This window comes from Macrobrachium nipponense, chromosome 3, assembly GCF_015104395.2.
Source record: "Macrobrachium nipponense isolate FS-2020 chromosome 3, ASM1510439v2, whole genome shotgun sequence".
NCBI lineage: Eukaryota > Metazoa > Arthropoda > Malacostraca > Decapoda > Palaemonidae > Macrobrachium > Macrobrachium nipponense.
Window position 1 is genome coordinate 98,986,938 of NC_087202.1, and position 12,500 is coordinate 98,999,437.

Below are 12,500 nucleotides of genomic sequence, written 5' to 3' on the forward strand. Positions count from 1 at the left end.
TATGGTTGGAATTAAAGATCTTCTATTCCTCATTTCCTTGCCTGCCACAGAACACTGCAGCTACATGCTCACCTCATGAAAGAAAAACAATGTCCAGGAGATATTGCCACTTATGCTTGAACTCTTAACAATTTATGCCACTCTACCAGTCACAACTGCAACAGTGGAAAGGACCTTCTCCAAACTCAAGCTGGTAAAGACAAAGCTACGCAGCCTGTCCAGTGAGGAGAGGTTATCTGATCTTTTGTTGCTAGCAGTTGAAAAGGATATCACAATCAACAACAGTGAAGTTATCAGCATATTCAAAGAAATGACACACAGAAGGGTTCTCTTTTAAATATAAAATGATAAGGTCTGGTTATTAGCCAAGTGTATTGATCATACTGATTGATTTACTTGCAGTCATTTATGTAAAAGTAATATATATAATTTTTCTTTTGTTAAATTTCCTAGTTCTACTGGTAGTCAGTACTGTAGATTTTATGCTCATATAAAACATTAGCCCACTGGTACCTATGATATCAGTCATGTTTATCTCTTTCTTGAATTATTAATGGCTAGTTTAAATAAATTTGAAAGAATATTGAGCCGGTATATATTTTGCCTCATTCATTTCTATATTTTTGCCCTTTTTTTCACTTGAGCACCTGCCCTGAAAAAGTTCTCTGCACGTCCCTGTCAAGCACGACTGTGAACTACGAACGCAGCCGTTTCGTAAACAAGAGCTTCAATTTATGTCAATGTATAAGGGAATTGTATTATAAGTTTGAACAAAATTGTCTAATATTATTGCCTTACAATAATGGTACTCTAGATAAAGCTAGCAACAAAGGGACTGCTCGCTCATCCTAACGTTTATTATGGTAATTGTCTACATGGGTTTTGTTTTCAGTAACGATACTTTTGTCGCAGGTGATTCACTTGAATTACCTATCGTAATTACCTTAGAGGAATTACCGTTATTACAGTTGTTTCGTTTACAGTGTCTACAGTCGTGACCGCAGTTAACTATTGACGAAAACATGAATTAAACCAGTGATTTTTACACAAAACTATTTTTCACCTAACATTTTAAAAATAAGGCTATTTTAAACATTGTTTTTGTTGTCCTGAAATAGTCTAACCCTAGGCGTAGGCAGATGGGGGCAGTGGTGACAACTGGCCCTCACACCCACTTGATTCTGATTCGGGAATCTACTAAAATTCAGGGCCAGTCAAAGGGGTTGGGATATTCAGGCATTTGGGGAAAGAATAAAAACCTAATTTAAACACTAACAAGAATAAGACTAAAAACGATAAACTTGTATTTGTAATTTAACCAGGTAATAAATAATTGCACATGAATTATGATTACCAATTAATCATTAACTTTAGAATATCCTTATTCGATTACAAAAATCATCCTACTCATTTTCTATGAATACAAGACCGTTTTTTCATTCTTGCTGGCGATGGAGGCGGTGGGAAACTCCAGCTATAAACAAATTTCCCACAAGCTCTGCCTATACTCTTTTTTTTCTTCTGTCCACCTGCCTGTGGTGTTTGCGTATGGTAACACTGCGTCCCGGGCTTTAGATAGTTACGCTAAGTGTAAGTTTTAGGTAAATAAAAGAATATCTGGGTGTACATTTGCAACGGGAAAAGTTTTTTAATAATTTACTGTATGCGAATTACACCGTTAAATATTCGAAATAGAATGTCATTATTATTGTTGAATGTAAGCTGAATGTGACTATCTAAAGCCCGGGACGCAGTGTTACCATACGCAAACACCGCAGGCAGGTGGACAGATGGAAAAAACCCAGTATATCGTTTGGACCACAGCATTCAGGAGCTATTTATCGGCTATTTATGTAAGTTTCAAAAATGTCGGCAATTCAATTTGCATTATGAATAATCAGTTATGTGTTTAGTATGTAGAAATTGGAAGATAATCTATTAAAAATCGTTGTTTTGAGATTTTATCCGGTATATTCATGGTGAACCTGTCAAGATCAAACATGTTTACGATAGAGGAAAAGAAAGTAAAAGGGACCGAGCCACTTCCGTTTGTTTACTATTGTGTGGCACGAAATTTTTCTTGTGCTTGTTTTAGGTTCATGGTGTAATAATGCGGACGATAATAGGACAGTCAAATTCTCCATGTGAAACCGCCACACTAAAGTGAAGGGGCAAAAACCATGGCAACTATACTTGCAACATTTCGTTCAGCAGTGGTCATTCGTGCTTGAGAAGACTCAAACCCTACCTTAGATCTACTATGGGCCAAGACAGGTTCCCTAATCTCAGTATTAGGACTTGTCTGCACTGGAAGAGGTCATGCCAACAGGATGTATTTGGGCACACGAAAGGGAAGACAAAATGTTCACGCCATATATAATGAAAAATAATGTAAAAATAACCTCTGGAAACTGCTCCTTTATGAGTTGCGTAAGATTTTAAAAGTTGTCCCTGCAATTTATTGTATTTGAGAGAGTTTTGGTACTTTTAAAACACACATAAGGTGTAATTATGAACACTAAATGAATAAAAAAGTAATTTAACAGCTGCTTGGTGTTATTACACAGATGTGTGACAATTTTAAAAGACCGGGATTTTCTGAAATACGGAAAACTTTCGTGTTCCCCACCAAATAAATCCCACCTCCTACGTCTATGCTCTAACCTGAGGTTTCGGAATTTCGTTGAGAGAAAACGTCTAAAACTGCAAGTCTAAAACTTATAAACTGATGGTATACAGTGTCCTATAGGCCTAGCTACTGCAGAGAACTCTTGATGACATCAAAACCAACAAACTGGTAAAACTACTTCAGTTCCGGCCTGAATTGATCCCTGTCAGTCGCGACAGGGACGAGTTCCTCATGCATTTCCTAAATAAAATTCATTCTATTTTGCTTACCTGTGAAATGTTATTCCATTTTCTTTTGAAGACATCCTGTTCCCATTTCTACAATTTTGAGGTACACAACGTCCCATTAAGATGAACGACAAAAACGGCAAAGGAAATCACAGGACAAACTGTGAGCCTATTAATCGGTGGTTCCTGGGTTGGAAAGTGGGTGGCCGGTGTAGGAATGTTGCTACCCACAGCGACGTCCTGGTGACTTCAAACAGATAACATCACCAGTAATTATTGAACCCACTCTGACCCAGGGCAATGTATGTAAGCATAAACCTTGGACCTTGAGCCGAGGAAACCAAGTTAGAACTATAGAGGGTAGCCTATATGATAACTGGAGGCTGGAGTCTTTGGTTTACTAGTAATACGCAGTTAGGTGTTCTGCCACCAGAGCAGCACTCTTGAGCCTAGCGGCCTCCTTGAGAGAAAAAACGGAAACCGCGAAAATTAAATAGTTGCATAGTACATCTTGAGATTATTATTTTTTTAGTGCCTAATTCTTAGTACGTTGTGTAGTTTCTTGTTCTTCCGGAGAAAACAATAACAATTCACGGGTAAGGTAATTTACCCATTCTGTGATAGGCAGATGAATGTCTTGTTAGCAGTAGATACACTTTTTGTGTTAACGTGTCTTATATTTTGAGCAGATTATTGTTATACATAAGGATAGTGGCGGCTAAAGTTTTAATATCAAAACTTTCTTCAGAATGGTAACAGCATGGAAAAGAATTTTAACCTAGCAAATGTTAGGCCTATGCTTACGGATTCTGCATGTATTTTTATTCTTTATTATTCCAAATAAACAAGTCAAAATTACTGTACGGCATTTCACATTAACTGTTCTTTCTCAGCATCACTCTAAAAGCCTTAGAATTGAAAGACATGACCGATAACTTTTTTTTTCGGGTGTGTTTAAAAATATTTGAGACTATACAGATTAGATTGCAAAATTCTTTACCTCAACTATAATAAACCTCACAGTGATGGTTAATTTACCAATAAAAAATAATGTATGCTTATAATAATTAAACAAGAGGACAAATCAAGCACAGTTGCCTGCCGTACTGCTTCGTATCTCTACAGTATACAGTATAGTACTACTATGAGCTGGACCGATGCTTTTCAATATGGCCACCCGGGGTCGCACGCGATGCCGGGAAATCGCCACTCCATGGTATTGACCTTCTATGGTGAAACCCCTGTGCTTCAGTCAGCCAAAGCATTTAGATTACATAGAAGGCATACTAAGTTGTAAGGATAGCAGACGTAGACGGGACGGGATGAGGGCCTGGTAGCAGCTTCATCCTATAATGTATATGAAATATATATATATATATATATATATATATATATATATATATATATAAATATATATATATATACAAAGGGATTGCTGAGTTGTTGACTGTGACTTCACTCAAGTATGGATTGCCATAAAGAAATTTTGACTCATTATATGAAATAATTAACATGTAGAATCCGTAGGCATATTATTTGCTAAGTTAAAATTCTTTTCCTTGTTACCATTCTTAGAGAGTTTTGATATCAAATCTTTACTCGCCATTGTCCTTATGTATAACAATAATATGCTGAAAATATAAGACACGTTAACACAAAAATTGTCTCTACTGCTATCAGGATGCTCTGTCTAAAGTACCTTGCCCGTGAAATGTTATTCTGTTTTCTTCGGAAGAACAAGAAGCTACACAACGTACTATCACTTAGGTACTAAAAAAACGATAATCTGAAGATGCACTAAGCAACAGTTTAATTTTCACGGTTTCCGTTTTTTTTTTTTTTTCTTTCTTTCTTTCTTTTTTTTTTTTTTTAAGGTGGCCGCTAAGCTGAGTGTTGGTCTAGAGTCTGGTAACAGAACAGTAGAAGTAGTAAAATAATAACAGCTCCAGCCTCCACTCTCCAGTTATCATTTACCCTCTATAGTTCTAACTCAACGCCCAGGAACCACCGATTTTGAATAGGTGTTTTCAGTTTTGACCTTGTTTGGATGTTCCCATTGTTTGCCCGGGGGTGGTTTTTGTCCGTTCATCTTTATAATTTGGGACGTGTTTGGTAACCCCATAATTTTGGTTGAAAGAAATTGGGAACAGGAAGTCTTCAAAAGAAAATGGAATAACATTCACAGGTAAGCAAAAATAGAATGTATTTGATTTACCCATGATTTTGTGCTATTCAGACTACATACTGTTATTCGTAGGCTAAAAGTTTTAGTTGAGCGGCCTGATTCCGCCAGCTGCAGACCGGGACAGGTTACCACCTTTTTTCGGGTATCTAAGGGCCGTCTTCGCCCCACCCACCCCGGCTCAGGTCAGGGCACGTCGCCCAAAGTTGGGTTGGGTAAGTAAGATCAGGTTAGGTCAGGACCTGGCATTATAGGAAAGTTATGTCCATTTATGCTTGAGGAATCAGTTTTACCAGTTTTAGACATGCAGTTTTAAGGCCTGTCCACACTAGGAAACATTGTTTGCGAACAATGTTTCCTAGTGTGGATAGGCCTTTAGACGTGGCTTCTCAACGAAATTCCGAAACGTTACACTAGGTTAGAGCATACATGTAGGAAGTGGGATTTATTTAGTGGGGCAACACGAAATACGCTTGTAACAGAGGGGAGAGGGGCACTGTGAATAACAGGTTCAGGCGGCGAGTCGGCACGTTACTGATCATCCCTTTCAATACATACAATGAGGCTCAAGTCTTGGAACTATCCCTGATTCATCTGGTAAAAGATGAATGTGGCACTGACCATTTTTATTTACTTTTTATAGCAAACCCTTATCGTTAGCAACTAATGAAAATCGATATATATATATATATATATAATATATATTATATATATATATCTATATATGAATATACGTATATAGGATCTCTATTTTCATCAGTTGCTAACAATAAGGGTTTAATATAAAAAGTAAAAAAAAAATGGTCAGTGCCACCTTCATCTTTTACTGTGTGAATCAAGGATAGTTTCATGACTTCAGCCTCATTATACGTATTGGAAGGAATCGTCAGCAACGTGCCGATTCGCCGTCCGAACCCGTTATTCACAGCCCCACTCCTCTGTCACAAGTGTATCTGGGTCTCCTGTCGTCCTCCATCCGATCGCTTCCAAATAATACCTTCGTTTCCCTGACTTATTGTCCTTTATTCTCTCCACATGACCAAGCCATCTCGAGGCACCCTGATCCATCTTGACACCATTTCATCCTATGTTAACCGTTGTATCACTTCTTTGCACTGTTCCTTCACAGGTCTTGCCTTTTTGCTACCTCTTATTTCATTCAAATACTACAAACCACTTCGTCTCCAACTTCTAGTAATCATTGACATTCATTATCCACTCTTCTTTTCTATTGAGGAAGGTATATATATATATATATATATATATATATATATATATATATATAGTGATGCACGCATTCTTTTTCCTCGATAATCTGAATCTGAACTAGATTATATAAAATTGAACAATTCATGCAAATCATACATTGCTTTTTTTTTCTTGGTTATTTAAACAAAAAAGATATACTTGGTATAGCTAACAGATTGTTAAGTGCTCCTGTTGCTAGAAAAATCATTCATGAAAGGCAGACATAAAAGGTTTCTTAGAAAGAGTGAGAGGGAGAGGTGCATTCTGTCTTTCTTAATTGGCTTACGCGACATAAGTGGCTCATGGTGGAATAATGCACGAGGTCTGGGATACAGCTAGACCGTGCCCTAGGCTGACGCCTAGACAGACTCCGAGCTGTAGTACAATAGTCGCATTTTCCATTCTTTTTCTATTTACCCCTTTTCAGGCAAATAAACGTGGATTTTAAGTAGCGAGCAAAACACAGTAAATATTTAAGCAACAATTTCAAATCATGGTTAGATAGGAAGGCTTTTTATTTTTAACGAAATTCTTTTTCAGAGGGTTTTTTTGAAGCCCTCGCTCTTCCACCTCACTTACGTTTGCAGTGCTATTCTCCCACTTGCTCTCTGGTAATGGTCATCATAAACAATTGAATAGCAACGGATCCATTCCTCGTTCATTATCTCTATATTGACTTTTAATTTTCTTTCCGCTCATCATTTATGAATCGTTCGTTTCCACACCACTGCTTTCGCAGTCTTCATGAGCTAATACCGTTGATAACAATAAGGTTTATATTCCCATTTCCTGTGTGCTCTGCTTATATATATATATATATATATTATAATATCTTATATATATATATAATATATATAACGTTTATTTCATAGATTTCATAAATGATTACATAGGTACTATGCAGTAATCAATCCCCAAATTACTGTTACATTCTAAATGTAAGTTTAATTTAGTGCTAAATGTTTAAAGTACCATAGTTCACTTCATATACATTTCCATGCACTGCTGTTCATTTATATATATATGCAGAGTGTATGACCAGCGAGGAAAATGAAACAGCAAAGTACAAGAATTTTCCTCTTTAATCTCAACTTATATTCCGTGTTGTTACATTGTTACCGAAATACAAACAGAGCATAAGGGAGGACATTAGAATAGACACACACACACACACACACACACACACACACACACACACACACACATATATATATAATATATATATATATATAGTATGTATATATCATATATATAATATGATATATATATATATACTATATAGATATATAGCAAAATATAAAAAAAATTGATATCTATTAAATTTGCTTAGTTAGAAACTAAGTACTAGTTTAATGGTGAAATGGACCTATTTTATTATTTTATTGACAGGTTTATCGAAATGGTGGGGGTGGTGGCGGGCTATGTAATGCAGTAATCATTCTTAGAATAGAGGAACAGAAGAAGAAACCTGCTTTCAACTGAAAGCTGGTTACGGAGCTATTTCTGAGTTCAAAAGAGACTGTTGGGTTGTTGACTGCGACTTCAGTTCAGCCTCGTCAAAAGAAACGTTCCCAAAGGCTGGATGAAATGAGTAGCCGCCTCCCTATAGTTGGGGAAATGTGACTGAGGAGGAAGTAGGAATTTCAGTAGGAGTGATGACAGGGAGAGTGAGACAGATTAGTGGAGTCGCGTGGCGCCGCTGTACCAAAGTGAAGGTTTTTGTAATGTACTCCATTCTCGATTCAACTGTTAGCTCGACAGCTCTTTGTGAAGAATTTATTTTATGGCAGAAGCACACACAAAGCCTTTGTAATGAAGCTTGATATTAGGTTGGGATTTACAAAGTTTTCCATTCTTTGGTCACATTCGCGTTTTGTGAATGATGATCCTTAAAGATCTTGAACAAGGCAACTGACAGAAAATATGCTTCAGGATTCTACATAATATAAAAAGCGCTTCTACATAAAAAGAAATGAAGATGATGAATCATAATTTCACAAAATCATCGCCATTTTTATATAGATGCAAAAACAAATTATTTCAGTCAATATTCCAATAATATACATATATATATATATATATATATATATATATATATATATATTGTATGTATGTATGTATTGTATATGTGTGTGTGTGTGTGTGTGTGTGTGTGTGTACGTTTTCATTTGTTCAAAATCTTAAATCTCCGAAGTTCTTCACCGATTGCTTTGAAACTTTGACACAACATTGCATTCGAATACGAGCGTGTTTCATAATGGGGTTCCAACTTACCTCCCGCCGGATTCCCTGAATCGGAGCTGGTTCTGCCCGTGAAATGGGGCTGGTTATGCCCGTAGACTTCGTTACTTTAATAATTTATCATACATAATTTCTGTATATATATATCATATATATATATATATATATATATATATATATATATATATATATATATCTTATCTTTTGAGAAAGAGTACTGTAGGGTAAACATCAATGACATCAAAGAGGATGGCGTTTGAAAAGGGGGTTAACAGAGGGAGAGGAAGTGACAGAGTAGACGGGGTGTTAGGGAGAAGAAAGAAGAAAAAAGACGGGGAGGGTTAGAGAGAGACAAAGATCAAGGTGTTTGGGAGGAGAGAGGGAGAGAGCTGGTATTAGTGAGAAGAAAGAGGAAAAGAGACAGTTATTGTTGGAGAGAGTAAGAGAAAGGAGCAAGAGGAAGAGAGAGAGAGTAGAGGGGGTGTTAGGCGGGAGAAAGATGGAAAAATGAGTGAAGAGAGAGAAGCCGGTATTCACGGAGGAGGGATTTTGATGAGAAGAGATTGGTATTAGTGAGAAGAAAGAGGGAAAGAGACAGTGGGGTTGGAGAGAGTAAGAGAAAGGAGCTTTCTCTTTTCTTTTCCATTTAACCAGACTGAGCCACAGCAATGCGTGGCCAGGTACAGCTATACACACACACACACACACACACACACACACACACACACATATATATATAATATATATATATATATATATATATATATATATGTGTGTGTGTGTGTGTGTGTGTGTGTGTATTATAGGCAACACACACATACGCATAGATATATATATATATATATATTATATAAATATAATGTATATATGTACTATGCATATAAAACTAATAACTGACTCATACTCTCGAATGAGGTAATTGATCAATTCTTGTTAATCAGCAGAACATTTTACGTGCGTTTAAAAATTATTTTCATAAACTATAAATGATATATTGACTTTTATGGCACCTTCGTCAGCCCCACCCCGCCAAAAAATGTCCAATATAGGTTTCTTCTCCCTACTTCCCATGACTCATAATACAAACACCGCGGAAAGTGGTGAAGCCAGTGTTCATGGCGATGCAGAAGGAAGAACTCGAGTCCGGCGTCACTGGGGTCACTGAACACACCCCTCTCAACTCCCGTCACTGCCACTGACGTCACTGAGACATCAGTGACGTCATCACGCCTACTCTCCCGCTCCCCGGCCACACTAACTGAGACCAATCGTCTACTACATTCATAAAAAGGGCGAGAGGAGGAGGATTGGTGTTGTTCACCAATATGAATGGCGCGGTGTGGGAAGGGCAAATCCTTCGTATCGAGGGTGCTTGTCGTGACAAAGGAAGGTACACATGGCTACGATAACTCTCAAAACATGCCTATAGCTCTACGGGCGAAGTGTTTGGCAATCTCTGTTCTTGTTTAGTGAGGATGAAAAGACGACCGCTCCCTGGCAAGTGAAACATGTTTCGTCAGTGAGAAAGCAATGTTTGTGTTCAAACAAAGCAAGTGAGACAATCTTGGCAGCCAAATGTGTAGAGTTCTATCCATTGTGCCAAAACACGCTGATGTCAGGGCATTAATTCTCCTCTCACGTAAGATTACGAAAAAAAAAAAAAAGAATTTTCATATTCCTGAATAGATTATCTCTTTCATTTGCTAACGTCTTCATTATATGATGTGTAGCTCTTCAACGAATCGAAACACATTTAAACCCGTAAAAAACGAAGATGTTTGTGCGTGTTTAGTAACAGAGAGAGAGAGAGAGAGAGAGAGAGAGAGAGAGAGAGAGAGAGAACATGTGTTTATGAGAGAAAAAGTCGACAACGGCCAATGGACCACTGTTGTTCTTTTTTCCAGAGAGGTGTTTCTTGAATATTCAGTTGGCAGGGGAGCAAAATCTCATTAATGAAAGTAAACATGCCTTTTAACGCAGCGCAACTGATGGGCCCTTGTTCGATCACGTGACTGTTTGGCTTGGCTAAAATATTTTAGTTCTCCCTCCCTGGGGATGAGGGAATGAACTTCCTTCCTGTAAGGCGCTGGTGGGTGACGCTCACCATCCTGACTTTTCATTGGCGCTGTCGACAGCAAGGAAAGGAGAAGCGGTTCCTTTGTCTGCAGTGTACAGAGAGAGATTGCATGAGGACTGACTGGTATTCGTTACAGAAATCCTCCTACATGTGGTCTTTTACCCCATTCAGATTTAGAGAAATAATTCGTTTTGATGTTTTTAGACTATCTGGCATTAAATTTTTCCTTAAGTAATGAATACCATACTAAACATCCTAGCTGCTATTTCAGATAAAACAAACTTTTAATTTTATTTTATGTTTAAAAATTAGGAACAGCTAATAATTCATATTTATATTAATAATTCAGATGTTTGCCTCATATTTCAAGTTTTCTTCCATAATATACAAAACTTTTATATGTTTTTTTATTCTTCTTTGGCTACACGCACATAACCTCTTAGAAAACGTAAAAAAACAACAGTGTCTAACGAATATTTTGTTTTATTCGCCAGCTTGAATTAATTGTTTCCACGCCAGTGCCCGCCGATACAAGTTTGGTTATTCATTTGTGGTGCGTTTTTTTGTAAGGTAGAGTGTTCGAGTTATATGATCGCTTACCTGCTTCTTTCTTCTAGATGATTCGTTCTGCAGTCTGGTTCTATGTTAACTTTATGCTTCTTCTTACTGTTAGTTCTGGATTAGTCATCTTACTAGGCTGAGTCTCAGGAGAAGTTTGAATGAGACGAACGGCAGAGTTTCTTTCTTTACTGTGCAAAGAATTCGAGTTACAAGTACAACTACAAAACTTATAAATCTATTGTTGGACTCTGGCAATATTTCTGCTTCTGTACTCAACGACGGCTGCCAGTCCTCTCTGGCTGCTTCTGTCGGTCTGAAATTCAGCCACCCTCGGTTCGAATTCGGCAGTTGGTTCTCCGCCCAACTGGATTCTTGATTTGTGGAGCGGTCTTTTTTTTTTTATCTTGTCCCCATCCCCTTTTAGGTGGGGTTAACATGTTAATTCCTCCTTTTCCAGGCGGAGTCAATAATTTAACATGTTAATACCTCCTTCTGGAGGCGGAGCTCCATTATCGAATGAAGCTGAGTAAGTTTGGTGCGAGGTCACAGGTCAAAGATTTCATGACGGTCTTAATATTTTAATTGCGATGGTGTTATGGTTGAACTTCCTGTGACCAAGGTTTTGTTGATCAAATTCTGGCTCACACACCAAACTCAATTCTCTCTCTCTCTCTCTCTCTCTCTCTCTCTCTCTCTCCTCGCTCTCTCTCTCTCTCTATTTTCACTGTACATACTCTGATTATTTTCTCTCCTTCTCTTTCTCTTTCTCATTATTTTCACTGTACTTTGATTATTCTCTCTCTCTCTGTTTTTACGCTGCCCTATCTACTATTATTTTGATAGCTATCATTACACATTAATAAAAAAATTATCCAAAATTTTTATTGGAGAATCTTATTCGTTAATGAGTAATTCTTTACTGTACTTTCTCAATATTAAATCTTTCCACTGGAAAAAATCAGATTCCCTTTAAGACTCCAGAAGGGTTAGGCTTCCTTTGAAAGAATACTAAACAAGATCAGCAAACTGCGGATGTACCAAGTTTCAATTTTATCTACATTATTCTGCGTGAAAAGATAACAGATACAGAGTCAGGTACTAATCCCAGCTGCTCATCTGCAAGAAAACAACGCACTCAATGCAAGAGCAAACCCGCGCCAAAAGTCTGTGAACGTATGTAAATACTAACGCTATAACTGTCACAGTCTGTTCTGTGCGTATTTGTGTCAAAGATTGCTTTTGCATTTGTGTGTGTGTGTGTGAACCTTTCTGTTAATAATACGCGCAATTCCCACAGGCGATTTTCTTCGGATGTTTGTATGTGTATCGGGGTGA

The 12,500-nt window shown here is 37.4% G+C and overlaps 1 protein-coding gene across 3 annotated transcripts in view; it reads right to left on the bottom strand.

Moving 5' to 3' along the window:
• The window catches only part of LOC135221912 (uncharacterized), a 114,204-nt gene extending 110,937 nt beyond the window's left edge, over positions 1–3,267 (bottom strand). For all 3 annotated transcript variants that reach the window (XR_010316121.1, XM_064259928.1, XM_064259927.1), the window contains exon 1: positions 2,899–3,267. Coding sequence is in view for 2 of the 3 variants with exons in the window: in XM_064259928.1 (XP_064115998.1) it covers positions 2,899–2,975 (77 nt within the window). In the remaining variant the exon portion in view is untranslated. The remainder of the gene's footprint in view (positions 1–2,898) is intronic.
• Between the last annotated feature and the right edge of the window lie 9,233 nt (positions 3,268–12,500).